Source organism: Prionailurus bengalensis, chromosome B1 (genome assembly GCF_016509475.1).
Source record: "Prionailurus bengalensis isolate Pbe53 chromosome B1, Fcat_Pben_1.1_paternal_pri, whole genome shotgun sequence".
Taxonomy (NCBI): Eukaryota; Metazoa; Chordata; class Mammalia; order Carnivora; family Felidae; genus Prionailurus; species Prionailurus bengalensis.
Window position 1 is genome coordinate 126,599,359 of NC_057344.1, and position 25,331 is coordinate 126,624,689.

At 39.7% G+C, this 25,331-nt stretch overlaps 1 protein-coding gene across 1 annotated transcript in view; it reads left to right on the plus strand.

Moving 5' to 3' along the window:
- UNC5C (unc-5 netrin receptor C) overlaps positions 1–25,331 on the plus strand; it is a 357,267-nt gene that overhangs the window by 304,101 nt on the left and 27,835 nt on the right. The window contains 5 exon segments of the mRNA XM_043572041.1: positions 3,674–3,865; positions 4,589–4,933; positions 7,826–7,913; positions 18,221–18,389; positions 22,066–22,299. Coding sequence (XP_043427976.1) covers positions 3,674–3,865; positions 4,589–4,933; positions 7,826–7,913; positions 18,221–18,389; positions 22,066–22,299 — 1,028 coding nt within the window.

Genomic DNA, 25,331 nt, shown 5'->3' on the forward strand with positions numbered 1-25,331 from the left:
CTAGCAGTGAACTCATATTGTCTTACATCTTTAGGTTTCAAAATAAATAACCTTTCTTCTAGTGCCTGTATATGTCCCAGATGTCCTTTTATTGAGTTCACAGAATACAAATGGAAAAAGGTTATTACCAGACAGAAGTGTTTAAAAATGAAAATCAAACCTAATACATGGACTCAGACAACTGGAATAAGAAATATAATATTTATAAAACTGAGTAGGAGGTTGCAATCATTGCTCTAAAATAAAGCATTAAAAATTAATTCAGAGCAAACTTGTCTGTGCTACAGCAAACCTCTCTTTCATTAAGGTAGCACGGCATGTTTCTCCTGAATTACTTCCCCAAATAGGTAAATAGCTTATAAGAGCTGAGTGTTCTGCAAACTACAGAAGATCTACCTAAGGCACGATTTAGAGTTACCTTTGGTATTAGAGCATTACAGACCTTTAATTTTGAGCAAATTAATTGTGATTCTTACAGATTCTCTACAGTTTTTGCCCTTGAGCATTACTAGGAAAGTTTAATTCGTGTCATCTTCATTTGATTAATCCGAATGGCGCTGTATCATTTGATCAATTCATATGTTATAGAATATTAAATATTAGGAAACTGGAGGTACCAGTTATAAGTTATACCTTTAAATTTTTACATATTAAAAGTTTTAAATTTGTATTCCACGTTTTTAAAATGTTTCCCCCCGCCTTCTTCTTGACATTATTTTTATCATCATCATCATCATCATCATCTTCCTTCATATCTTAGAATATACTCAAAAGAAAGAAAAATAAAAAAGGCTAGTGTTACCTGTGCATTTATTGTTGAGATGAGGTTTGTATTTTTCCCAATTTACACTATTCCTCTGAAGCCCTGAAATAAATAACCTTATAACCTCTAGGCCCTATTGATTTTTGAGTGATTTCAAATAAAAAGCATCCAGTTTCCGTTGCATGGAGAAACTGCTCAGTCCCTGGGCAAAACCTATTGGATTCCTATTAAATGGAGGAACAAGAAACAACCAAAAATCCAAAAGGTGGATTTGAGATGGAGGGAGGAAGGGTGGTCTCAGCTCAGCTCAGCTCAGCTCAGCTCAGCTCAGCAAATGGGTATTTAACCTTTGACCAATGATGACAGGTCTTCTTTAGTTCTATTAGACCAAGAGCAAGCTGTTATGATTAAATAAAAAAAAAAGAAAGAAAGAAAAAAACTGCTTAGAGCCTTACTGAATATGTCCTGGGAATTAAAGCATATGGCAGGGATAAGGAAAAAAGATTTTCCTTATGCTAATGACCCTTGATGTCTGAAATAAATTAGATCCATTAGAGTTTATGCTCAATAAAAGAAAGACTTTAAGCACTCCAAAGTTAGTGACTCGAGACCAGTTTTGCTCTGAAATTCAATCTGCCTACTTATTAATTCTTGGTAAGGCTCCAGAGCAGACAGGAGATGCAAAATCATAATTCTGTACTGAACCAGTATTTTAAAGGACCACAGGTTTCTTTTCCTTTTCTTTTAATTAAACCATTTTTCATGCTTCTTATTTTGTTTCCCTCATTAATTTGATTTTGTTCCCATTTTTGTTTCATTTTTTTGTTCTTTTCAAGGTTTCCTTTATCCTATCTCAACTGAACAGCGAACCCAGAATGAATATGGATTTTCTTGTAAGTTTGATGTTTAGTTTTTATGTTGCTGAATAATCATTTAACGTTATTGCCCCCAGTTCAAGTTTACCTTTCTTTAGATCACAGATGTGCATACAGGAAATAGGCGCCTAATATATTCTAACATGAAAAACAAATTAGATTTTCACCACCGAGGAGAAGAAAGAAGGGTCATTTCAAGCTTCTGCCAGCTTTAAAATCTATCAGTCTACCATTCAAAGCTTCAGTCCCAATAGCTGACAAACCATATCATGAAATGTGCTGATCTAATAAAGGGCCAGGTTCAAATGCTAAAACGTAAAGGGTTGAGAAAATGCAGATCTGTTGAGTTAGGAAGCATGAATGTTGGGTAAGTAATTACAGCCTGATAAAGTAAAACCCTAAGGATTTAGATGTAATGTTCTGGCTGGAGTTCAGAATACTGCTGCAGGACCTCAGATATTACCCAGCAGCAACGTCCGGTCAGCCCTTGGAAAGCAGTGCTCATACAACCAAGAGTGTTTGGGCTGTCACTAGTATTCTGGAAAGATCTGTCAATATTGACTTAGTTGATGGGAAAGTTGATATTCTGGAAACTTTGGGAAAGATAATAGTTAAAAAATAAATGTCTCTCACATACAGTATATTTAAACACAAAATGCTGAATGAGAGCAGTTTCTAACAGGGAATCCCTTTAAACTGTCAACGTGTCAAAGAAACCGTGACACAAGAGTTTGGGTCAGCCACTGGCAATCTAAATGATGAGTCATTTCCCCTACATAAACTATGTGGCTGTGAGTTGTAGTGGACAGAATAGGGGCTCTTCAGCTTTTAAGAGGCCATGGGACTCACATATCTGAAAACTCCCTTCCTCCAAACTGCACGTGTATATAAAATTGAGCATAAAAAGGTTGTTCTTGACTATTTGCAATACCAGTGTAAAATCACCTCTTTTATAGTGAGTGGAGAAGCTTTGGTTACCTCTGCTGAAAATTTTTGTGGGTCACAAAATACTAAAAACAGAGACTTAAAGGTGTCTGCGGGGTTCTGGAAAGGTTTAATCTTGTTTGTTTTGTTTTAATTATCAGCTTCCATCACCTTTTGCAGTTGAAGCCAAGTATGTTCTATGCCCCCAAGGCAAGATGAACATTTACAGGAATTGTCCTCTTGCTTTACCCAGAAACAGATCTCCCGACCGATTGCACACTGTGTTGGTCAAATGCTCAATTGCCTTCTAGGGTAGTCTGACCTTTATGATCACTGAACCAGGCCTTTATCTTACTCTGCACCATACAGACATTTTGATTCGGTAACAAGTGGCTAAATGTAAATCGCTGACCAGAGACCATGAGACCCTCATAGTTCTCAGAGGTAATACTGAATCTGTATCAAAAGTCTGGTGTTATCAACAATGACCTCTGCTCTCCAAATCTTCTGAAAGCACATCTTTAAAATCCAATGTGTTTGCTCCTAGTATTTGTTTTGCTTAGTTACATATACCGTTCTCACCCATCTGTTCACTGATTTAGGGGAAAGTAAGAAGAATGTTATTTGTGGGAAGTAACCTTTTGACTTGAATGATACTTAAAAACATATTCTGATTCAATAAATATACAGATTCAGAACATGCCAGATATTTCTAACAGGATATTGATGTTTATTTTTTTAGAGAACTATCAGTGAATTCAAAGCAGTCTTCCAAACTTTTCCACCTGAAATTAGTAATGAACTTTTTTTCCCCTATGGGTTGGGATGGTTTTAGTTCCAGTTTCTTTTTATGCCTTCTAATAAATGGTCTGTTATGCTGCCCAATTTAAGATAGATTAGTGGGTGGGTAGATGCAGAGTGAGAAAGGAAAAGAAATCAGAGATAATTTTCCACTGAAAGGCCACAGTCGTTTTATATAGCTTTTGAAATAGATTTGAAATTAACCTATAAAAAAGGCAATAAATGTCGGAAAAAAATTACCGACAATATGTATGTGATCTGTGGGAAATTTCTCTAAGCAGTTGGTCCAATGTTTCCTTGTCCTCTCCAGCTGCTCCCGATTCAGATGATGTCGCTCTGTATGTTGGCATTGTGATAGCTGTGATAGTTTGCCTGGCCATTTCTGTAGTTGTGGCCCTATTTGTGTATCGCAAGAATCATCGTGACTTTGAGTCTGATATTATTGACTCTTCGGCGCTCAATGGAGGCTTTCAGCCTGTGAACATCAAGGCAGCGAGACAAGGTCAGTTAACGTTGCACTCCACACCTGTGATGTATGCATGTGACCAACATCCCTGTGTGGTGCCAAAATCGGGGACTTTGAAGTCATGTAGTTTCGCCAGAGCATTAGCTCCATGAAGACATGGATTTGGGTCAACATTACTTCAGACAAAATCAGGGTCATTACTCTGTTGACTTCATTCATATAACAAACTAGAGGTGACAAGATGCACAAATAATTTTTTTGTCTTAACAGGTTTCTATGTCATACTTTTAAACTTTTACTTTAAAAGAATACATAGATTGGTTGACTGATTTCCTATGTCCCCGTCCTTTTTTTTTTTTTTTTTTTTTTTTCCTTTTGACAATACAGCTTGCATAGCTATGAATATAGTGGTCTACAGATGACCTCAAATCCAGTATAGACAAGGAAAACTATTACCTAAGTCATTGAATGCAGATCACTGTCTTCGAATTCAATCTGTTGAAATAGCTAAATACCTTAGGAACAATGATTAGACTTCAAGGCAAAATACAGAATGAACTCGTCTCCTAATTTGTAGCCAACAATAAAATGGATTGTAGTTATCTCATTGCCCTGTTTTCAACAGAACCTTAGAGTCTAAACGTCTCGAATATTCATTTGTTCATTTGTGTTTGGCTCAGAAAGTACCAAGGTGAGCTTGACTAGTAGAAGTTACCTGAATGGAGAATGCAAATGGACTTCTTTCTCTTTCTGACTCAGATCTCCTGGTGGTACCCCCAGACCTCACATCAGCTGCCGCCATGTACAGAGGACCTGTCTATGCCTTGCATGATGTCTCAGACAAAATCCCAATGACCAACTCTCCAATTCTGGATCCACTGCCCAACTTGAAAATCAAAGTGTATAACACTTCCGGTGCTGTCACCCCTCAAGATGACCTGTCTGAGTTTGCATCAAAGCTGTCTCCTCAGATGACCCAATCTTTGTTGGAGAATGAGGCGCTCAACGTGAAGAATCAGAGTCTAGCAAGGCAGACGGATCCATCCTGTACTGCATTTGGCACCTTCAACTCTCTCGGGGGTCACCTGATTGTTCCCAATTCAGGTAATTCCTAGAGGTTGAAATCACATAGATCTTGAGAACCTATGTTTGTACCCAAATCTTTTTTTTATCTGTTTGTTTTCATTAGGCCTGAAAAGTTAGTTGGAGCCTAATCTAACCCAAATCTACTTTCGATGTAGATCAACATTACTTCAGACAAAATCAGCCAAACCATTCATCTTCCTCCAGCCAACTCGGAAAACACTTCCTCTAGAAATATTATACTCACAACTTTCTGCCAAGATTTAATTTGGAACTGTCATTGACCTTCTTTTTAATAGAGCTTCAGAAGGCAACGGCAAGCCAGAAGTGCTCGCCGTTGTCATCACACTTTAAAAGGACAAATTAATTAGAAAACATATTAGTTGGTTCACTTCCAATTTACTGTAGGAAGCAATACTTCAGAATACTAATTTTGAGATCAGAGAACATCATAGTAGACATCAAATCTTCATTTATTAACTTAACTCTTTATTATACGATCTTCCACCTCAAGGTATTTGTAAGGTACTCGCTCCCTCTTCTGATCAATCTCTCTGGAATCACAGCCTCATTATGTGTAGTGTATATCTGTAGTATAATTGAGTTTTCAGCTTATTATTTAGTTACCTGCTTCTACAGCATAAGTGCCATAAAGGACTTCAATGGTAAATTTAAGTTAGTGACTGATAATGTTTGATTAATGTTTGATATTCATTTATCGGTATTAGCGATGGGTTTTTATCTATTGGCCATAAGAGGGTTAAGGGATTCCTCTGTGACTCTACCTTAGCTCTTTTGACAATACAGCAATAAGAAACAATTTGATTGACCTGAAGTCCTCATGTGGCATAAGAAAATAATATAGTGTAAAAATAGCCATACAGCCAAATAATATACAGAACCGATTGGTCTGCAGATCTGAATATGAACTTGTCTTTGATTCTTTCTCTTATTCAGTCCCTTATTTCAATGCCTTGCCAGTTTGTCACACCATACCTTTAAAAGTATATTTTAATAAATTAAAATACTTAAGGAATCTCATTTTTCCTTTTATCTATGCATTTTACATAGCTGAGATTATACGTTATATATATATATATATATATTTGCCTTTTTCTCTTTAATTCTCATGCTATTGTATACTCTTTAAAATCATGATTTAAAATATATTTCTAAAAGTCTATCAGATGGATAGATCAAAATATGCTCTATTGTTTTTTATTGTTTAAACATTATATATTCTCAAGGCAGGGGTTTTTTTCATGATATTTGTTGGATTCTACCTTTCCTTCCCACTTTCACACCTGTCACTTTTTCATATATAAATTATTATAAAGGCTTCTTAAGTGGAAAGGAGGGAGGTTGCATGTATTAAATACTTTCTATGTCCTAAGCATTGGTGATTTACATACATTACTTTATAACAAGCTACCTAACATGCATCAGGCATTATTCTTATCACTTTACATTCATAGCTTTATTTCATCCCTGTAACATAAAGGTACATTTTATTGCTCCCATTAGGAAAAATAAAAAACTACCAAGGGTTGGTAGCCTCACATGTGGCCCTCCTGCTTCCACTGTGTGCTTCAGCAAACCATCCTGTCCCCTATTGTGACATTGTGCTTCCCACAGCACTGAGCTTTTATGTGACTTTCCTTCTCGAGAAGGCCGTGACTCAACATTTCCAACCGGTTACACAAACGCCTCTGAGTAACGATTCTCCTTAAGTCTCCATTCTTCATTCTTGAGACTTTCCAACATGGTCGGGCAAGTTTCCTTACTGCCCTGTGCTCATTTGGCATATTCCATTCCCTTGCTAATTAAAGTCTAAATTACTCAAAGACAGGAACACTGTCTTTTACTTCGTGGCATTCACAGTACTGCCAAACACCATACTCACAGCGATGCTCCTTCAGTTTTTAGTGAGCTGAAAGTAAACTGCATTTATTGGAATAAAATCACAAAGACGGGTGTCTACAGGTTGTTGCCCACCCGGAATTATTCTTTGTGATGATCCCGCAGTGATGCAGGCCGGTGGTTCTTACAGTGTGTCCACGGGCATCTCTCTGTGTCCACGGGCATCTTACAGTGTGTCCACGGGCATCATGTCATTGGCATCACCCTACAGCTTTCTAGAAGTACAACTTCGGTAGGCCCGATAAGTCAAAAACGCCAGGATCCAGTAATCTGTGTTTTAGCAAGCACTGCAAGTGATTCTGATACAAGCTCAAATGGGAAAGAACTGCGATAGGCCCAGTGAATTTAGAACAAAGCGTGATCCCCTAGTCCTACAAAATGGTGTCCATTAGCAACTGAGTAAACACCCCCCTGACCTGCATTGACTAAAAACTAGTCGTAGTTTGTCTGTTGTCTGTTCGTTTTCTAGAGTTACGTGTGATGAAAGAAGTTCTCCACCAATTACTATTCTGTTACGGAAAAACACTGATGCTGGCCAAATATTTCCGAAATAAGTGTTTTTTGATATTATTGAGGTTAGCATTTCCCTGACTTTGAATTTCGTGGGGATTTTTTTTTCTTAAATTAGAAACGATGCATCATTACAGCTGTTTGAAATTTTAAGAGCGGTTGTTGGTTTTCCCCTCATTTTACAAGGAAAACAACAGTGGAACCATCTGTCTATTCCTTAAATAAAACAAGAGTTTAAAAAATTACATCATTCCTTTGAGTAATTCCAGAACAGTTCAGAGGGAGCTGTGGTAACAAATAAGACCAATAAGGACGGAAAGCAGGGCAGCTATGAATATTTACATGTCTTTAGAGAAAAAGCAGGCTTGTAGCTGCATGGCCACAAAATCTCCTCATTCCCTTTCACTTGCTTCAAAGGCATTCTGTGAAGTTTCCTTTTGATTCATAGGTCTTATGTGACTGCTTTTCTCTTTTGCTATTCAGGAGTAAGCTTGCTGATTCCCGCTGGGGCCATTCCCCAAGGGAGAGTCTACGAAATGTATGTGACTGTACACAGGAAAGAAAATATGAGGTAAATATGCTTTTTCTGGTGCTCTTGACTTTATCAATGTCTGACCTGGAGGAGAATTGTGCAATAGAAAGAATAAACCCAACATGTCTCAAGTGCCCTGCTTCTAGCATACCCTTTTTTCCCTAGACCTATAAAACGTCGGCTTCTCTTTATCTTTGAAGCTTCAGACACTTGTGCAGATCTTGAGTATGGGCCGAAGGCCAGAGATCTTTTCTCAAGTGGACATGTGGCCATTATAGCTGGAAAAATGGCCAGAAATGTGATCCTTAGATTGTCTGGAGAGATGTGTGGATAGACACAGAGAATCAACTTCATGTGGCCTGGCTCAGGAATCCACCCCATCCCCATTACAGGGTTAAAGGTCACAAAGATTAGAAAGTCCCTTAACCTCTGGCCTGTCACCCCCACGTCAGTCTAGCATTTTATTCTAACCTGCGGGTTCTTCTTTTTGTAACTCTCCCTAACTTAAGCCTTATCAGCCTCCTTTTTAGGTTTAGCCTTATAAACTCCACCTTGAGCCTTTCTAAATGCATCTAGGATTGATAGAAATTAGATTGAGTCAAAAGGCTTTGTTTTGAATGTATCATAGTCATAAAGATGAAGTTACTTTAAGTAAAAAATAACAAGAAGACTTTAAATGTCCTAAATTCAATTTTCAGTCTGGGCCTCTAACAAATCTAAGAATGGTCTCTCTTGGTTAGTTCCCACATAAAACGTATGTATTAAATAGTGCTTTAAGGTCTGACTGATTAATGCTTCTGAAGTACACTGAGATCTTAAAATAAGACTTTGTTGAAATGAAGATCCTTACATGTGATTATCATTGTTTTTCCCAAGGGGAAAGGCATCGGCTCTCCAGCCCTGAGCTCCAGATACAAAGCATGAGTGATAAATGTCGAACTAGGTTATCATTATAACACATTATACCTTTTGTCTTCCCTCTCTCATCCTCAGAAAAACACCCATTTTTAGTCTTGTTCTTCAAAAGCCGAAAAGCTCTTTTATCATGCTCTCAGGTAGAGACACAGGCATTTATAATCCGGAGGACCCCGAACATTTTTTTCCTTGGGTGGTGTCCTTTCACCTACACAAGCACTAACCTAAGAAAATGATAAAGTTCCTTGAGCATTATTCATGCCTTAAATTTGAGCAACAGAAAATTACTAAAAGGCTTGTATTTACTCACATCAAATATTCATTTTTTTTCATTCTCCATGCAAAGTAACATTCACAGACCCTGAGAGCGCCCTTCTGTTGCAACAGGAGAAATAAAGATCAGCAAACTCTAAGATCCCTTTATGTACTTTTTTCTTCTCTCTCTTGTCCTAAGTCAAGGTTTGCACTAAGTATATCCATCACTCAAGGCCGTTGCCAACATGGACATTTTGTTTAAACAGAAATGAGGGATGGCTTGTGCTTTATCCTCCGAAGCAGTGAGGTGTCTGGGTCTCTTATTGTCCATGTAATCACCACTATCTTCAGCTGCAAATCAGGCCTTAAGGGGTGCTACAGGGACGCGCTGAGGCTGAAAGATGTGTGCATTGTGTGACTGGTGTGGTTTTCCTTCCCATGGTGTGGCCAGCACCCTGGCAAGAATAATTGTGCATATGAGATGAAAGAAAGAGAAAACAAAAAATTGATAAAGCTAGACACTTCTGCTTTGAGTTTTCCTTTTCCTTCGACTCAAAAGAAAAGGAAAAACTATAAATCACTTCTTGCCACCCGTACTGCCTGAAGTTAGGTGCAGAGAGAATTACTCTGTTCAACTTGGTGTGCATCAAAGAAGTTCTGTTTATATAAATGAAGCTAGAGAAACCTCAAGATCTCAAAAGAAAACATGCACGAGAGACCATGAAACAAGGAAACACAAGAAACGCGAGAAACACAAGAAGACGACTGTGTCAAATAATGAGCAGTTCTTCTTGTCACTTATTTTCCGTCGTTTAGGATGTATTAATGATAGAATACATGGTACCATTTAATCACCATACTTTAACTTTCATTTATTTCCGCACTGCAACCCTGTGATGAGGGCTTGGGGAAATCAAGTCACAGAGCCAATTTTTTCCCAGTCAAAAGCTGAGGGACGGCCGAATTCTCAGGCAGGTGATCTCACCGCGAAGCTTTTCTGCTCTGTCCCATGCTGTCCCTCTTTTACAGATAGACCAAGACACTGCACCAAGCCTCTGCTTCTTACTGTGGTACAGTCTCGCACACAGTTTCTTACTCCTGAAGACCCTTTCTATCCTCACACGATCGGAGACAGAACCTCTAACAGGGAAGACATTGGGAGGGCATCAGAAGCTATGAATGTTCCTTCAAGTCATTTATAGGACAATTTTGATCATTTTGCTCCATTTTCTTTCTCCCTGATTTCCCTTTATTGCATCCCAAACTGGGGATTTTTCCAGCTGGATGTTTTCCAGCTGGTCATCTGCTGATGTGAACTGTCTAAAGGGAGGCGTGAACTTAATTACGTGTGGCAGAGTGGATATGACAAGGGGGCCTTATCATTACTGAATGTGCTCTAAGAGAAAACCCTGAATGGCAGATGAGCAGCCCAAATGAGCTGCAGCGATGGGACACGCTGTCTCTGACAAGGGAGCAAAGCTGTAAGGGCGTGCTCACGATTTCTACCTCTCCTGCTTTACACATCTCGGAAGACGCCACAAAGCGTCTGTTTCCCCTGTGGATACAGTTTCCATGATTAATGGCACTAACGTGGACCTTTTTGCCTTGTTTCCAGTAGTGGTTAAAAAAAAAAAATGAGTCTGACTCAGACTGAAATTTTGCTCTTTGTCATTTCTTATTGAAAAATAATTGGAATTAAAAATATCAATGTTAATTGTCCTTTTCTCTGTATTCTGCCCTTGCTTAGCAATACTCTCAAAAGGCCAGAAAGTCAACTTAGACATTCCACATATGAAGGTAAAAATAACTTTTTTGGGAAACCGTGGGGAGCCATGGAAGGTCTCTGAGCAGCCAAGCAATAAGAGAATAACAGTGCGTTTTAAAGATTGATCTGGTGAGGTAGGCTGGATGAGTTAGGTGGTGGAGGGAACAGGAAGACTCCCTGAAGGCCGGCTGCCTGGTTGGGCTATGGCAATAAACTAGGTGTGAAGGGGGAGGGGGGAAGGGAAGAACCAGGCCTGAGTCTGGAAGATGGAAAGTGAAATATATTTCAGAAAGAAGATTTCACCGCCGGCTAGAAGTGTCACAAAAGAGTAATGAAACACAAAGGATAGGTGTAGGAACCAAGCCTTGGGCACTGGGAAAATTGTGAGCGCAAGTGGTTCAAGGAGGAAGGACAAATTCTGAGCTAAATGTGGGCAGTGTGTGCGGGTAGAGATATGGGATTCACGCCGGAGATGCGGATGGGGAGTCACCAGTGGGTGGATCCTCTGAGGGTTAAAAATGCAGAGGCAGAAAGTAGAGACCAGGGGAAAGAGCTTCAGGAAATATTCCTATTAAAGTTTGGATGTGATGAGCAAAACGAAATAGAACGTGGAAGGAAAAGGCAGATCAACACAGAGTTTACATCTGGTGTGGTGCTTCTACTGAGTGGCTATGCAATGAATATTTTTCAATGAAAGAATGAATGACTGGAAGTATTATAGAACAATCAAACGTAAAGAGATGTTCGAGATGAAAGAAGTGGTTGACATAGGTATACGTAAAATTAAAATGTACAGAAAAAGAAGAAGAAAAGAAATCATTGGGGCACCTGGGTGGTTCAGTCAGTTAAGCGTCTGACTCTTGGTTTCAGCTCAGGTCATGATCTCACAGTTCAGTTCGTAGGTTCAAGCCCCACATCAGGTTCTGCCCTGGAAGTGTGGAGCCTCCTTGGGATTTTTCTCTCGCTCTCTCTCCCTGCCCCTCCCCAGCTTGCTCTCTCTCTTTCTCATAAATAAATAAATAAACAAACAAACAAAAAATTAAAAAAAAAAAGAAGAAGAAATCATTGGATTTGTCAACTGCAGGACGTTGGCGTAAGAAGAGTTCAAGGTGCGAGTTAGTGGTGAGGCAATGTAAACTATCTATCATATATAGGTACTGAATATAAATAATAAAGTAGTATGTTAGGATAGCGGGCCAAAATTCTCTTATGTAAGTAACCATATAGCAGAAAGTTTTGATTTATTTTAACATGTTTTTGGAAGTTGGTAAAACAGTATTTGACATTATTATTTCTCAGTGAAACTCAATGACATTCCTCTTTTGAGTCTTCAAGTCCTTATTTGAGCATACAGCCATATAAAAGGCTACAGGTATAGGGGGAAGAGAGTGGAGTGCAGGCATATGTAAATCTTATTTCCTCACTGCTCTCCACGGTGTTCATATACTGCAATCTTACTTATAAAGAAATGATTTCAGGTGATTTATGAAAACACAGTCTTTTCAATGGGAGGGAAAAAAAAACTTGTAAATAAGTAGATTAAGAAAATGAGAAAAATTAAGATTTGAAAAGATAGCAAAGTCAGGTAAGCAGTTAAAGTATGAAACCTTTGGTGCAATTCCCAGCATATTTCCTGGTAATAGGTCATGAATTTACTATTCCAAACCTTTCAAGAGGGGAATGTGGTAAGTGATAAAATCCATGTGTCCATGAGGAAAAAATATGCCCAAGAGAAGCTCAATTATTTCTCCCTTCATTCCACATAAAGAAGACATTTTTTGTTAATACAATTAACAACATCCTTAAATTGAAATAGCAATGAGTTTTCATAGGACTCCTGGTAGTGTCCCTCAATGTAAGTAGATGGTATAAGGCCCAAGTATAAATTCAGTAAAATAATTCCTCAAGGACTCATCAATTCAGTCAGAGCACGATACTTAGCTGTTGTGGCTTAATCCAGGGATAGATTCTGGCTTGTCTGGGGAAATGGTGGCACGCCCTTCAGAGTGGCTTCCATAAATATTTTTTTTTGCTCAATTGAGCTTTTGATTGCAAGTGAGTTAGATATTCCCTGTCAGATACCTAGAGTGCAAATATTTCAAGTTGCCAGTTATATGTGAAACCGTGTGCTTCAAAAGGCAGCTGAGCCTCGGGGGGGGGGGGGGGGGGGAGGGTGGCGGTGGGATTGTCATCCTGAGGGACCTGACAAAAGACATGTATGTTACTAGAAAGCATCTTGTCTCCACACAGAGGTGGAGGGAGACAGATTCTCTTCAAGAAGTAATTTTAGGCTTGCTCTTGCAAATAGACCAAAAAAAGTCTCAAGGCCCTGAACCCTGATAAGTAACCCAAAATATACCACTGTGTGAAAGAAACCAAATCACTTGTGTTTGAAATCTAGCTTTGCCTGTTACTAGTTTTGAGGCCGTAGGCAAGTGTGTGAATGTCTCCAGATTTCAATTTTTCTCTTGTGGAAAAAGAAGTAATACACATACTTATCCTGATTCCCTTGCAGGTGTGCCATGAGCAGCAAATGCAATTGCTTTTATGAAAGTTTTGTAAATTGTGCACTTCTGTGTAGGAGAAGTTCTCCTCACGGATAACAGCAAGCAAAGGATGAGAAAATCTCTCTGACAGGAAACTAAAACACTTCTCTGAGGGCTTTGTCCTAGAGGCTTCAGAACCCATCCAGCATTTCCTATGATAGTATCCTCACTGGACTTTGAAAAGCCTTTGAAACTTTAATTATTGTTCATTACTGAATTTCTACCTAATTGCTGCTTCTGCAGCTAATTTTTGCTTTGTGCTCATTTCCATGTCATCTGCTGTTAATATTTATAGAATGTTTACTAAATATCTCAGATAACTCATGAGACATATAGGAATGAAGCCCGTTGCAAAAAAACATGGATCAGGCTTATTTATATTTAATTTCTACTAGCTTTGTTTTATGTATTGTAATATTCGTGCTTAATGTGGATTTAAACACTCTGACCTTTGGTTTCACAGAGTTAAATCTTAATCTTCCCTCAATCACTCCTTCCATATAGGCTTGGAAATGTTTCCAATTTCAACACCACTTCTTTCATCTTGAAAACGAAAAGATTCTTATCATTATTTCTTCTTTGTTTTTCATTCCCTGTTATGGATTCCGCTTCACCACTTCCCTATTCATTACATTCTTGCACCTCACTGGGTTAATAAATTCTTTTGACACCTACTGCCCCTTCCTTCCCTTGCTATCCCTCCCTCAAGGATGGTGCCCATCAATATTGCATGCCAGGGGTGTGCTTGGAGAGTACAGGTCTGACAGCTCCCCAACCCAGCAGGGAAGCTTCTCCCTTCTGTTCCAACTCAGTGATGAGAAGAACCCCTCCTCTTTCTGCCTCAAGCACCGGCTGCTAACAGCAGACCGAGGGGCAGATGTTTCCAATCTCCAACTATATAGCAAGGACCACTTGAAATGGATTCCACTTAAGTCTCCTTCCTTAAAAGTTTAATGCCCACTTCTCAAGGTATACTTGTGACCAAGAGGTAAGAGTTGTGCTCACGAAAATGTAGTCACCGTTTTTTGTTTTGGTTGTGTTATTTTGTTGCCATGGTAGGAAAAGTAGAATTAGCAAGCGTAAGGTTATCGCTTAGGACCGATAGTATAATATCAGCTATGCCACAATGAAACCAAAACGTCACTCATGTACTAAGAAAATGAATTTCAGACTGGAATGAAGGAAGAAAAACTGGGTTAAGAGGAAATGAAAACTAAGGGATGAAGCGGATGATAAAGACTTCTCAAGCTGCCAATAACCTTATTATTCCCAAAAGTACATTTCCAAGAACTTGGATAACTTTAGATTCAATACAAATGTGCTGTTATTCAGTGAGGATGGAGATGATGTTAAAAGACAAAGGAGATAAAAGTTGCTTTTACTTTCTAAATAGGAAGAAAGAAAACCCTTAAGTTGGTGAGATCCTAATGACATTTTAGAATGAGAGGAGGGAGGGATAGCCCAGTTTTATTAAGGAGAAAATATGTCAAACTATAATTGAGTTCTTAGAACTGAGGATAATACTTGTCAGGAGCTAAGGACTCTAAGATTTGACGTTACCTTGGCTGCCACAGTCTGGTGGATGTTGATAGATGACATAGTACTTCTGGGCCAGAGACAAAGGACAGTTTGTTACAGCAATAACACTGTCCAGAGTTTTGTCGTTTTTGTGCCAGTTCACAAAACCCCAGTGCCAGAAGGGAGATGCAGAGAGGGTCAGATGATCTGCACACACTCAGTGGGTGCCTTCCAGGAAGGACCTCTGAGCTTGGAGAACATGGGTTTTTTTATAATGGGAAGTGGATGTGGTTGCCTTGTACTCCAGAGACCAGCACTATCGTTGCCTTCCAAGGTGATTGCTATGCAATCGCCTTGAAGAGACATGCAGGAACATGAAAGATCCATGGAGAACTGTCTTCCAACAGTATATAAAATATGTATATTATAAATTAAAGATGTATATATATTTATATATAAAAATATCAAACAGCTGTTGTCATTCATTGAGTGTTAAATTAGGGTAGGCCATAGATTTAAGCTAACTTCTAGATTGTGTAGTATATTCATAGATTAACCATAGATGAGGAAAAAAATCCTAAAGGAAAATCCTTCTCAAGTGGCCATCACAATTATACAGGAATTTGATATGTCCCTTATAATATCCACGTGAATGAATGGAAAGATGTGAACTGGACAATGTATATTTTAATTGGTTTATATTTGGCTAAACCAGAAAATTCAAATTATTGATGTCAGACTAGAAAGAGGTTTCAAGTAGTATGTTTAAAAAGGTCTTTATCTTTGTCCTATTCTTGTACTACAATGTCAACAGTGATTGGAACGAGAAGATAAGCGGCAGGCAAATCAGCTCTACAGAGGATGAGAGACTAGAAGAGATAGCCTATACTTGGAGAAAAGACAGTGTTAAGAAATACATACCCTGAAATTTTCTCTGAAACTGTTAAGGTGAAATTAAATAACCAAATGTAAATTTCTGTACATATGTTCAAAAGCCATTGCTGCAACCACAAAACTGTAGAGACTTAGCCTAAGAGCCTTTCATGTTATGAATACACAGAGTAGTTAGCTTTAACAAATAACTTAACCTCCTTGGGGCTTCATTGCCTCATTTTATAAAGGAAATGCTTTATATTATCTCCATCTTCCTCTGTAACTCAAGCCTGCAATAACATTTATAATTATTTGATTGAGAACAACCTAAGGCAACAATTTTGTTAGGCATTGATATAACTATGTATTCCAAATCAAGGAAAATAGGAGCCCTGCTATGCTGCCTACTTGAGTATAATATTCACTTCCAGATGCTTTACTTTAGTGAAGACATAGGAACACCAATGGACATCTATATAACGATGAAGGTAGAAAAATAGGGAGATATCTGGAAACCATGCTTTTCTAGGTAAAGTTAAAAAACTGAGAATGTTTGGTCTAAAATAAAGAAGACTTTCTAGAGGCATCATAGCAATCTCTAAATATTTGAAAGGCTCTCATGCTGAAGTGGAGAGAAAGCAGGCCAAAGATATGTGGAAAGAAGGATCAGGAAGGCAAATTGTATTTCTCCTAAGAACGTTTTGTAGGTTTGAATCGATAATATATGAGGTGACCCTCAATAGTAGTGGAGTACCATTTTGGATGTGTCTACAGCACCAGCCACAAGCCAGCATATTGTAGAGAGGCTCCTACTTTGTATGGAAGGTGGTGCTTGTTGACCCCAGGGGTCCTACCTCCTCTGAAACACTCAGCTCATGATCTCTTATCCACACTATTCTGACAGAGTAGTTTTGAGTATTGTGTTGAGAAGGCATTGGCGTTAGTCCCCATGCTAGCACTTGTTAGTTTTAAGACTTTGGGCAGTCTGCCCCATGCGTTGGGACTACTTGCTCACATATCAGCTTTGGGTTAATTTATCCATTTATTTGTTGATTACAATCTTGTTAGGGAAATGACTGAAGAAAGTTAAAAAAAAAAAAAAACATGTGGAAATAAAGAATTTGGATCTTTGGGGCACCTGGGTGGCTCAGTCAGCTAAGAGTCGAACTTCAGCTCAGGTCATGATCTCACAGTCTGTGAGCTCGAGCCCCGCGTCGAGCTCTGTGCTGACAGCTCAGAGCCTGGAGCCTGCTTCAGATTCTGTGTCTCCCTCTCTCTGCCCCTCCGCTGCTCTCATTCTGTCTCTTTCTCAAAAATAAATAAACATTAAAAAAAAATTAGATCTTTGAGGTTCTTTCCACCCCGATTCTCTGAGTATGAAGTATACAAGTAGAAATATTTCATTTTAAATTCTAGAACTATAGAACACAGTTCTGTATTCTGCCTGGTCATATGTGAAAGAATGAATCTGCTTTACTAGCCTGAATTATCCCTGAAAGTCATCTGGAAGAAATTTAGCTCTAGGGTGTCCTTACTCTGAAGTGATTTTCTTTTTTGAAGTATTTTTCAAGTTAGGTCCTAAAAATAAATTAAAAGTATTTAAAACGCTGTGAGAGTAATGGCAAGTATTATCAGAAAAGATGGTTGTGGGGTCATCAGGCTGGCTCAGTCAGTTGAGCATCTGACTCTTGATTTCAGCTCATGTCATGACCTCACAGTTCATGGTATTGAGCCCCACGTTGGACTTTGAGCTGACAGCACAGAGCCTGCTTGGGCTTCTCTCTCTCCCCTTCTCTCTGGCCCTGCCTCTCTTTCTCTCGCTCCTTCTCTCTCTCAAATAAATAATTTTTTGGGGGCGCCTGGGTGGCGCAGTCGGTTAAGCGTCCGACTTCAGCCAGGTCACAATCTCGCGGTCCGTGAGTTCGAGCCCCGCGTCAGGCTCTGGGCTGATGGCTCAGAGCCTGGAGCCTGTTTCCGATTCTGTGTCTCCCTCTCTCTCTGCCCCTCCCCCGTTCATGCTCTGTCTCTCTCTGTCCCAAAAAAATAAATAAACGTTGAAAAAAAAAAAATTAAAAAAAAAAATAAATAATTTTTTTAAATAAGAAAAAAAAAAAAAAGAAAGTATGGTTGTGTAACCTCATAAGGACTCTATTCCTTCCTGTTCCATCCTGGAAGTATCTGCACATGAATTCAAAGAAAATTACCAAAGGCAGGTCTGTCTGTGTCTGGGGGAAGGGGATCAAAGAGACACTGGCAAATTCACTGTTATCATAAATTTCTCCAGTCTTGAAGATGAAAGTATTGGTATAAAGGACATGTCTTCCCATATAATTCTGCCCCTGCACCATCCCCCACCCCCGCAAAAATCCCAAGAAGAAACAATTTGCACAACTTCAGATCTAAAATCTCAATGAATACATAGTACATACATGCTATGGAAATGTCACTCATGCCAATCTCTGCTCTTCTTCTAGGCCACCCATGGAAGACACTCAGACACTCTTGACCCCTGTGGTGAGCTGTGGGCCTCCGGGAGCCCTGCTGACCCGCCCCGTCATCCTCACTATGCATCACTGTGCAGATCCCAATACTGAGGACTGGAAGATACAGCTCAAGAACCAGGCAGCACAGGGGCAGTGGGAGGTGAGCTTCTGTTGGGATAAAGATGGAACACAAGAGCAATTCATTTAGATAAACTGGAGTAATTATGGGAAAGTTTTTGTTTTTAAAGCAGAACATGAATGGAATTTTAGCTTATACTCAAAAAGACAGAGAGAGGCAGAGAGTGTGAGAAGGAAGGAAGAAGGAAAGACTAGTTCTTGAATGCTTTAGCTACTGATGGGTAGGCACAGTGAAAATGATGGTCAAGCATTGGCTAACTTCTAAGGAAAGTACACTTGAGAGTCTTGCACAAGTCCCCCTTGGAACATACATACAGTGTATTGGGAAGGGAAACATATATATATATTTTTAAATTTGCAGGTAAAGAAACATTGCAACTGGGTCAGAAAATGGTAGGCATTGTAGACATATACCCGGGATATAGTTCTTCTGAACTTAACTTGGGGAAACAGAAAAACAATGCATTCCTGAAGCTCCACTAGAATGAAGAACACCTGTGACATCTTGGCTATGTGTGTCTGTTGCCATCATAACCTGTTAAGGACAGTGCCTTAAGCAGATCCTGTTCTTGTCAGCAGAACCCTTCCATCAGCACTTGAAGTTACATGCAAACGAATTTGTTATATTTACCATGACCACTTTATACCTAATACCTTAAAAAAAAAAGCTTGCATGTTTTCATTATTATCCCTTGGAAAGACAGTACCTGTTGTTTAAATGGAAAATAGCCATATTAAAAATTACATTTTAGAGTATTCTTGAGAAAGCATATTTCAGGAATATATCAAAAAGTGTCTAATAGTTTTGAAAGCTACCACTGTATTTTGTGTCACCATTACAAAATATCCAATCCATAAATATTAGATACATTGTGATTACTTATGGTATTTTTCTTTTAGGAAAGAAATTTTCAGAAAAAAATGTATGCGAAGATTCAGATTCAAGCCTTCAGTATTTTAGGGAAAAGTAGTGTTTGAGTTAGAAGGGTATCCCAGGGATTATTCTAATTTCCTTTCTGTGGACATGTTCCCTTGGCCACATGATGGGATCACTCCTTACCAGAGGGCTGAAAGTCCAGGACTGAAGTCTAGGGGTAAACTTTATGTTGAGTTATGACCAGACTTAACCAGATTTAACCTCAATTCCATTTAAGCTTGAAATGATTGATCTCAAAAACATCCCAACGTCTTAATCTCAAGTGATCCTAAACTGTGTGCACAATTCTCTGTTTAATGCCCTAATACGATGTCTATTTATGGACTTGAGTAATGATAACAGTAGCAAGAACAATAAAATGAAATAGACAAGAAGAGTAAAAGAGGGCAATGCTTAAGAATACACTCTTACACTGGTGAGGTTGTGGAGAAACAGGAACCCTCTTGCACTCTTGGTGGGAATGCAAACTGGTGCAGCCACTCTGGAAAACAGTGTGGAGGCTCCTCAAAAAATTAAAAATAGAACTACCCTATGACCCAGCAATAGCACTGCTATGAATCTCCCCAAGGGATACAGGAGTGCTGATGCATAGGGGCACATGTACCCCAATGTTTATGGCAGCACTTTCAACAATAGCCAAATTATGGAAAGAGCCTAAATGTCCATCAACTGATGAATGGTAAAGAAGATGTGGTTTACATATACAATGGAATACTACTTGGCAATGAGAAAGAATGAAATCTGGCCATTTGCAGCAATGTGGATGGAACTGGAGAGTATTATGCTAAGTGAAATAAGCCAGGCAGAGCAAGACAGATACCATATGTTTTCACTCATATGTGGATCTTGAGAAACGTAACAGAAGACCATGGGGGAGGGGGAGGGGGGAAAAGTTACAGAGACGGAGGGAGGCAAACCATAAGAGACTCTTAAGGACTAAAAACAAACCAAGGGTAGATGGGGGGGTGGGGGAGAGGGGAAAGTGGATGATGGGCAGGGAGGAGGGCACTTGTTGGGATGAGCACTGGGTGTTGTATAGAAACCAATTTGACAATAAATTATGTTTAAAAAAAAAAGAATACACTCTTATACCTGTGGCAGACACGTGGAACATCTTTATTCCTGACTGTATCTTACTGGAGGCTTTCTGTAACATGCTCATTGGGTGATATTTGAGGCTTACCCTCACCTTGCTGGGGGTGCGGGGGGGAAGCACTTCTTTCCATGTGTCCTTTTGGGGCTAAAATAAACCTGAAGGTGCTGAATTTCTCTCTTTGCCAGTTCAGTGTAAGTTTCATCTTGGAGTACAGGTTCAGTTGAAGAAATAATTTCATGAATGGTATTCAACCCATCTCCTACTATAGCTCAGTTGATGTTGTAAGATCTAACTAATAAACAACCACCCCAGGCGGCTACTTCTTTCATATCGTTGAGACTCAATTTATGATGACACAGCCATTCATTTTTTGGACAAAAACCCATTTGCTCACCATGAGCCGGGCCCACTGAGCTATAGTGGGAATCAAAGCAGATACAGTTCCTGCCTCTGTGAAGATTAAGTAGCCTAGTGCAGAGGCAGAATCATGCCCACATATGTATTTTATCTCACTCATATGAAGTTTTCTTTTAAATTTGAATTAATTAAAAGTTGGAAAATTTCACATAAAACTTTGAACTTCCAGAGTCTCTTGAAAGATTCCAGGCTGTTTTCTCACTGGGCCTACATTCCTGCATAGCTGTGATGAGCTGAAACAAGTGGGAACTGAGCTCTTTAGACAGACTTGTGCTCTGCTTTACCAGAATCTCCTCCACTCCCTATTGTCTTCTGCCTTACCTGCCGCACTTATTCCTAATACCTGGCTGCCCTGGGAGGCATGCGGAATTGTGACCCTTAGGTTATGAGTCCTACACTTGGTTTTTCAGATGATTTCTTCCATGGCCTAAGTCATTCGGATAAATCAAAACTTGGTTGAGTTAGTAACTGTTTTAACAATATTCATCACTTGTATTTATTTTTACTTCTTTCTAAATATTTTCAAAAACTAAAAGGATAGGCTCTTTAACCAGAGAGATGTGTCTTAAAGGCATCGAGTTTACTACGTTGTACTTTCCATGGAGTCCAGTAGCCCAGGTTATTGAGGAAAAGCAGTGTATCTTTTTGAAAAGTAATTGGTGGGTGAGTTTGGAAGAACACAGTAGAATGGGATTGTGTAATTCTTTAATCTCTCTAAATCTTTTCAAACCCCTAGATTTTGGGGGGAAAACCTATTACACTATAATGACATTGAAATAAAACAGTACTTTTGGAAACAATAAGAAACTTAGAGATTAAAACATTACATTCTCAATAAATAAATAAAACATTAAATTCTCAGACATAAGTAATGAACTCAGGTACACTGAAATTAGGAGGATAACTAATGGATTTCTTTTGGAATTTTATGTTGATCCCAGTGAGGTAGATTCTCAGATCAAAAATGCTAACTAGAGGACCATCAAAATAAAGAATATTGGCAGTATGAAGGCAAGGGGACGTAAGGGAGAGAATGATTAAGAATGGAAAAAGAGCTACACTAAAGCCTGAGAGTGACAAAAACAACTCCCCCCCCAAACAAAACAAAACAAAACAAAACAAAACAAGAAAAGGATGAGCAAACCTTAGCAGAAGAGGTCCTGTTTTATCTGCCATACTGGCCACCATCATGGCGGCCAGCAGAACCCACAGTAGCTCAACCACAGCTCCTTCCTTCTTGTCCTGCAGGATGTGGTTGTGGTTGGGGAGGAAAACTTCACTACCCCCTGCTACATTCAGCTGGATGCAGAGGCTTGCCACCTCCTCACAGAGAACCTAAGCACCTACGCCCTGGTGGGGCAGTCCACCACCAAAGCTGCCGCAAAGCGCCTGAAGCTGGCCATCTTTGGACCACTCTGCTGCTCGTCTCTGGAGTACAGTGTTCGAGTCTACTGTCTGGATGACACCCAGGATGCCCTGAAGGTAAATAGCTCCTGAATGACCCTCCTTCTTTCCCCTCACACTGAAGCCAAGGTTTGGTGTGGCAGCGCCCACCCAGAGACCATGTGTACGTGTTTGTGCACCTCAGTGCGCAGACACAAGTATCCGGCCCCAAAAGATGCAGTTTTAAAAAAATAATAAACATTTCTCTGAGGCCATGCTGACAAATGAGTGGTTTTCCATTGTGCTGATTCCTCCCAAGGGCTACTTTTGTTTACCTTCCTTGATTTCCTTTAATGAAAAATTTAGAAGAAGTAGGAGAATTTGGCAACGAGACGTGGATGGTAAATAATCTGCTTCCATGTTTATCTCAGCTGTGTGCTTCCTATAAAAGGAATTGGCGTAATTGCTCACACTGTATGTTCCTCTTGTGTGCCACTTCATTTATATGCTTTCCCATTCTTTTTATGAGGACTGTGAGAAAGAGGGTTAGCATTTGACAACAGGCTGCTGCTTTGCAGAATAAATGAGCTTAATTCCTGGTGCTATTATTGCAATTCATTTTATCCCATTTGAAGCTTTAAAGGATATCGTAAGTGCCTTTGAAGAAGTTATGATCTGGAAGGGGGCATAAAAGAAGTCTGCCAAGGACTGGGAGACAAGTCTGAGTCTGATAAATGCTATAGATGAATGCAGGTTCTGTGGGAGTTCAGGAGGGGGGAGGGGATTATATTATTTTGAGGAGATCTGACAAGGAGCTAACATTTGAATTGGGCCCAAATGAAAGGTAGGGTTTCACCAGCATAGTGGGAAAAAATACAAACTTTCCAGGTGAAGGGAACAGCACGAAGAAACACAGGACAGTAAATACAGATTCCATACTAGCATATTATTTCCAGTAAGCCTCAAATGACAGGTAAGAGTTTTATTGAGATGGACTTCAACTTCCAGAGAGAGGAGTTGCGGTTCAGTGTCTTGAGTTATTGGAGAGGAAGTGGAGAGATTGAAACCAACAAAAGACATGATCGGAAATATATGTTAGAAATATTAGTGCGAAGGGTCACCTGGACGGCTCAGTCCATTTAGCATCTAACTCTTGATTTCCACTCTGGTCATGATCTCACCAACCATGAGATCGAGCCCCAAGTCAGGCTCTGTGATGACAGTGTGGAGCCTACTAGCGATTCTCTGTCTCTCCTCTTCCTTCCCCCACTGTCCCTCTCTCACTCTCTCTCTCAAAATAGATAAATAAAACTTAAAAAAAAAAAAGAAATATTAGTCTGACATCAGCAGAAAGATAGAGTCAAGAAGAAAAGCGTGGTAGATCTGGGCTGATAGCAGGAGAGTGAGGAGAGGGGAATAGGTGTGGAAGGTCCTGTTCAAGTAACTCCTGTCGGACCTGGTGACCAGCAATGAATGGAGCAGAAGATCCAGTCTGCCTCTCAGTAATAGTAACACACCTAGGGGGCAGGTAGCTTTGGGGTGTGGCTCTGGTGACTTTACTTTTGGAATACTGAGTTAGAGGTATGAATTAGACATCAGGACAAAGATGCCCAAGGGACAGTTAGAAATATGTGTGTGACTCTCTGGACAGAGAGCAGATCCTGAAGTAGAGACTCAGGAACCGACTCTATAATACTCATATTTGTCATCCCTGTGGTCAGGGAGACTATCAAGGGAGAGCAGAGAGATACGTTAAATGACATTGTTAAAAAGAACACGCATTACTGACAACTTCCTATGTGCTGGGCATGGTTCTAAATGTTTATTAACTCATTTAATCTTCACAACAACCCTGTATGATGCCATTAACCCCATTTTTTCAGATGTTCAATTGAGGGCACAGAAAAATTAGGCGATTTGCTCTAGGTCACACAGCTGTTGAGTGGAGAGAGCAGGCTTCACACCTGAGCAGGGGGCTGCAGTCTAGGCTTCGCCCCTAATGTGGGTTGTTGGAGGAGCCACACCCTAGAAAACAGAGACCAAGGGGAGCCCTGCCATTGTCGGGGGTGAGGAAGGGAAGCCAGCAGAGGAGCTATTGAAGGATGAGCACCCAGGGGAGGAAAAGGAGAAGTGGGAGAAAATGTGTCAAGGAAAAAAAAAACAGGGGAAGAATTTTTGTTGTTGTTGAAATTTCAAAGTATTTCCTTCTGGAGTTTCCATCCAGAAAGTAGTTCTGGGTCATGAAACCTGAGTGTTGCAGGTTGGGTCCATGGAGGGGATGAGACACAGGATATGTTTTTGATGGCTGACCTTGTAGGAGTTTCTGATGCTGAATAAATGATGTGCACATGCAGCTGTAGTGTGAAACTTGTGGTTCTTTTATATTCCTTGCAGATGTGATACTTCTGATGCACTGTCAGGGTGGAAATCATCCTAGGCTTAAATTCTTTCACAGGGAAAACTGTATTTGTAGGGAGCCATGGGATCTGATTAAGGCATGTCTTGTAACAATTCTCGGAAAAACCATTGTAAAAAGCATACCATAGAAGATCTACATCATATTTGAAATGTTTGATACACATATTTTATATTCATACACATAGTTCTTATACTTAGGACCTTTCTTGACCTTTCTTCCCAACAGAAACATGCAAATCCATGCCAAAAAAGTAATAATTCAGTAAAACTATTTTAATTGTTTTAATTAGTGGAAAGAGATGCAAATGGTCAACACTGAGAAAGATTGACAAACAGGATTAAGCAGTAAAAACAACCCAAGAGCAGTTTGAATCATGGTCAGTGCTTTCCAAATAGACATTTATGAATTCTCAGTAGCTGGGGATCCAGCACTTAGCCTGAAACAAATATGAATAATGGATAAGGCTTTCTTGCACCTCATGGCCTTTTAATAATGCAGAAATACCAAAATCCTAGTTATAGGTAAAGGGTCTATCCAACATACTGAAGAGACAATTAGTTCAGTCCCAGCAACACTGCCTAACACCCACGCTTGAATTGGAACCTTGGGGCTCATTTTCAGAAAGGCCCTTTGTTACCTGAATTCTGCCTTCTTGGCACCCTGCCTACTGGTGTTCCCCAGCAGTCTCTGCCCTCTCCCTGCTTCTGTAACC